At 39.1% G+C, this 4044-nt stretch overlaps 1 protein-coding gene across 1 annotated transcript; it reads right to left on the reverse strand.

Annotated features, from left to right (window-relative positions):
- Window positions 1-1182: 1182 nt before the first annotated feature.
- LOC124652532 lies at window positions 1183-3563 on the reverse strand. Its single transcript, XM_047191563.1, has 4 exons — window positions 3039-3563; window positions 2511-2659; window positions 1845-1981; window positions 1183-1534 (listed from the first exon to the last, which is right to left on the reverse strand). The coding sequence occupies exons 1-4, from the start codon at window positions 3266-3268 to the stop codon at window positions 1367-1369; spliced, it is 684 nt and encodes a 227-aa protein (XP_047047519.1). The 5' UTR covers window positions 3269-3563; the 3' UTR covers window positions 1183-1366.
- Between the last annotated feature and the right edge of the window lie 481 nt (window positions 3564-4044).

Genomic DNA, 4044 nt, shown 5'->3' on the forward strand with positions numbered 1-4044 from the left:
AAGTCACGAATCCATCTGCAGTACATGATGCATTGGTTAGAAGAACAAAGGAATTGATGATAGAAAACAACAAGTAGGGCACAGGCACAAACAACAACAAAATTTCTTCAGAAAAAGATAAGCTGTAAAATGATTACTTTTTTTCTCACTACAAGAAACATGTAAAGATCAACCCTGGAGTACTGCTCATAAGACCGTGAACAGGTAACATGTTCATCTAAAAAATAAAAATAAAAATAGCCTGTCGCTAGTTCTAGGTCGGCCAAGAATTAAATTAGTTTTAGGTTGACTCTACGGTCCTTCGATTTGTATTGTGATTCTTGCACATGAAAATTGCACGTGTTGATCTATAAGTTACATGGCCTAGAAGGTGTTGAATTGCACGCCCATATGCAACTGCAGAAAAAGGTGTCGAATTGCACGCCCATATGCAATTCGACACCTGTTTTCCCAGTTGCATATAAGTTACACAAGAAATTAAATGGCGTCATCTTACGAAGATTTAAATACTTAAATTATTGTAGATTAACCGAGAAGTTGCCACAATACAGGTTACAGATCGATGGCCAAAGGCAGAGGTCGTACATGTCAGGACATGCACACACAACATAGGCAGAGAAGAATAAACAGAGCGGCCGAGGGAGCTAAGAAGTGGTGGCTTACTACGGCCTTGAATTGGCCGGTGACGACGCCGATCCCGCCGCATGGACATGAGATGTTTCAGTGCCAGCAGCCCCATGATGCGACGATACTAGGGGTGCGAACTGCTCTATCTATTTTCTGGGAGCGAGCCGAGCTAAATCTGAATTCCTGTTGAACCAACAACGCAAGGCAGGAGGGGATCACGTCGGCCTTGAAGCGGAGGAGAAGCCTAATCCTAACGTCCGCACTGCACACGCGATATACAGTGTAGTATTTTTTTTGTTTTGTTGGGGAAACTCCCGCTCCCGCACGCGCAACTGTCTCAAACTCCTCCGTTTCCAAAAACAAAACAAAACAAACTGTCTCAGACTAATCAGCTGCCTCCAGTTCCTATTCACTGATTCGTCGCCATCAAGCTGTATACTTGTATTGATTTTTTTTTTTTGCGGGTACTGTATACTTGTATTGATGACAATTCAAACCATCAAACTACCCCCTGCCGAGTATGAAGTTTAAAGTGAACTGAAGCAACTGGACAAATTTACAAGAACATCCCCTTTTTCTTGCAATCGAACAATAGTTTGATTTTCTTGTAGCTAACTGCTAAATACATACAAGTCCTCCATTGGAATTGGCTCTCGGCATCCATCTCTTCACCTTGGGAAGTATAGCAACTACATCTAAAACAGCATCCAGGGCACAACAAAAACAACAGATGTATATGCTAATGACCAAGCCATAAAGAAGGTACTGGCTGAAACCTAGACTTGGCACTCGCTAGCGCGTCATGGTAATCTGCCCTGCTAAAACAGTCACGGAAGTCGGTGAACAGCTTGTCGAACACCCTCCACAGTACTTTATACGACCTCGAATATGGAAATGGAAGGAAAAACTGCAAATAAAATATGAAACACCGATATCAGCAAGTACTCTGCTGTGCATATCAAGAAAAGTAAATTTGAAGTCATCTATATTTACCAAGATTTAGCATTATACTGGTACCAAAATAAAAGCATCACCGTGCATCAGAGTATCATTGATCAAAATTAAACCATATAATTTAATCTACTAAGCATATTAGGAATTTTCGCGTATTACTTGCATTATAAGAAATTGATGTGTATCCTAATGGCACATAAAAAGTTATGATACTTTTTCTCTGCTCTGGCAATACAAAATATATATTCAGATGCAGTTCTTACATCTCCTTCTTGCGCAAGGTGTCTTAACAACATGAAAGTTTGCTGGTTTTCTTCCAAATTGTCAATGACTGCAATCCATATATTTGAAGCAAGTTCATGGGCCTTTTCTCCTGTCCTACCACAAGCAATGAACTGATCTGTGCAGAAAATGAGAAGGCAGTACTAATTCAGTGTGAACATGGACGTGTGTATGAGAAATCCGCACGTGAAGCAATACATGAATCTTATAGTATATAAAAAGATGAATATTTTAGTCCTACAGAAGACCAATACATAGTTTTCCAAGCTTTCAATTGGATGCAGACAAGAATTTGAAGTGAAGTTTCTTTTCTACCCATAAGAGAACTGATAATCCTAAAATACACAGTTGCTAACGAGTTGGTAATTAGCTTGTCAGCAGATTTATCTGAGAATCTGCCTAGATCTTCTTCTACTGGAGCAAAGAAGTACTGAAGAAGAGCACATATCAGCCGTATAGAACCTAAAAGCCATGCAATTGGATCATTACTTCTCAGTCTCCATCCTAAATTATCCAGTACTCCTTTATAAAGCGAAATATGTACTAGTAGGACACTTCTATTTAGTTTTCTCTTTGAAAATTGATAGTGATCATGATCATCGAACACTAAAATATACCAACATTGACATTTCAAATATACAACTCACCAATGATGGTGCCATGAAGTATGCTGGATGGAGGAATGACAAGGCTCTCAAGCTGTTCTTTTAAATATAGAAACGTGTGACCAACAAGCTCATCAATCTCGCCACCAGACGGTACAAGGTTCTCGCTGACATATAGTGCTTGGAATCTCCTGTAAATGGTTCAATCATGATTTTAAATTTGATTTTGAAATGCTAGATGATACAAAGAGAGATACACCTGCATGGCTTTATTATACTAAATATGTACAGCAGAAGCAAAAGTTATTTGTGATTCTTCACATGTAGTTCAATTCAAAGTAAAAATTCCTAAATTAAATTCAACAAGAATGTCATCTACAAGATGCAGGAATCTAAGACTATAAGAATACTGCATAGAATGTGGTAAGTGAATCATCTGTCTTGTTTTACATTTTTTATGCCAATCATACTGCAGATAGAGTAAGAATTGGAAGAAGAAAAAATATGCAACAACATCATATAATGGAGGAGCAATGGAGAAGACAAAACAAATCAGATTACAAAACTCACCTCCTAGCAGAACCTCTGGGAATTGGCCCAGGCCAGCGTCTACGGAAACCAGCTGATGGCCATTTCCTTGAAATAGCGGTTTGCCACAAGTATTCTCCTTGGAACATGCTTGCCCAATGCTTGCTGACACATGATACTTGAACCCACTCACAGATTGGTAACCGAGTCAGTATTTCTACAAGGAGATGTTCAGGGAGACTACCAATTGGTCCATCACTTCTGTCTGTCATAAGGCTAGCAGACAGAGAGCAAGGTTGTGCTCCTCAGTACTCATAAGCTAATAGTAGAAGTACTGATAAATTCAATGTCACATAAATATGCAAGTTATTAAACAAGACAAGATGGAATCAGAGGAACAGACATACTGCAAAAAGTTACTACCTGTGTATTCTATTGGATAACATAATAGAATGTTTCAGATTAGTGTCAGACAAAGGAATAGGTAGCTTCTTGAACTCCCTTGCACTGAAATTCTTACTTACAATTGCAAACAGAAATGCCCTGTACAGTCTACTTTCCTTATCAGGACGAAAAAAGGATGGTGTTTACCCCGCAAAAAAATTAAAATGGTATTTAGACTTGCTCAACCTTAAAGAAAACTGAGTTTACATAACGAAGTGTGCAACTTGCCTCCCAAACCTACGTCAAAATAGCCAGAAACGGGCCCCCTTTGATATCACAGAACAGGGCACCCTTATCATCCTGAAACAACATGGTAAGCCTAAAGACACATGGTGGTTGTTGTGTAGTGTGTGGACTGTTCCACAGAAAATCAAAATGAACACATCGGAGCTAAAAGAATCTTATTCGCTATCAAATCAATTACGAAAGAATTCACAATTGTCCGTATGATGCTGATTATACACTCATTCACCACCAGGAGAAGGCCCACACCACATGGACTAGCCAAGAAGATCATCTTGATCCTTCAATTTTTCATATGGTAAAATAAGGTAATACTCCAAATTGATCAAGAATCAGCTATCCCCCCATGATGAACTGGGGA

The sequence above is a fragment of the Lolium rigidum genome, chromosome 5, assembly GCF_022539505.1.
Source record: "Lolium rigidum isolate FL_2022 chromosome 5, APGP_CSIRO_Lrig_0.1, whole genome shotgun sequence".
Taxonomy (NCBI): Eukaryota; Viridiplantae; Streptophyta; class Magnoliopsida; order Poales; family Poaceae; genus Lolium; species Lolium rigidum.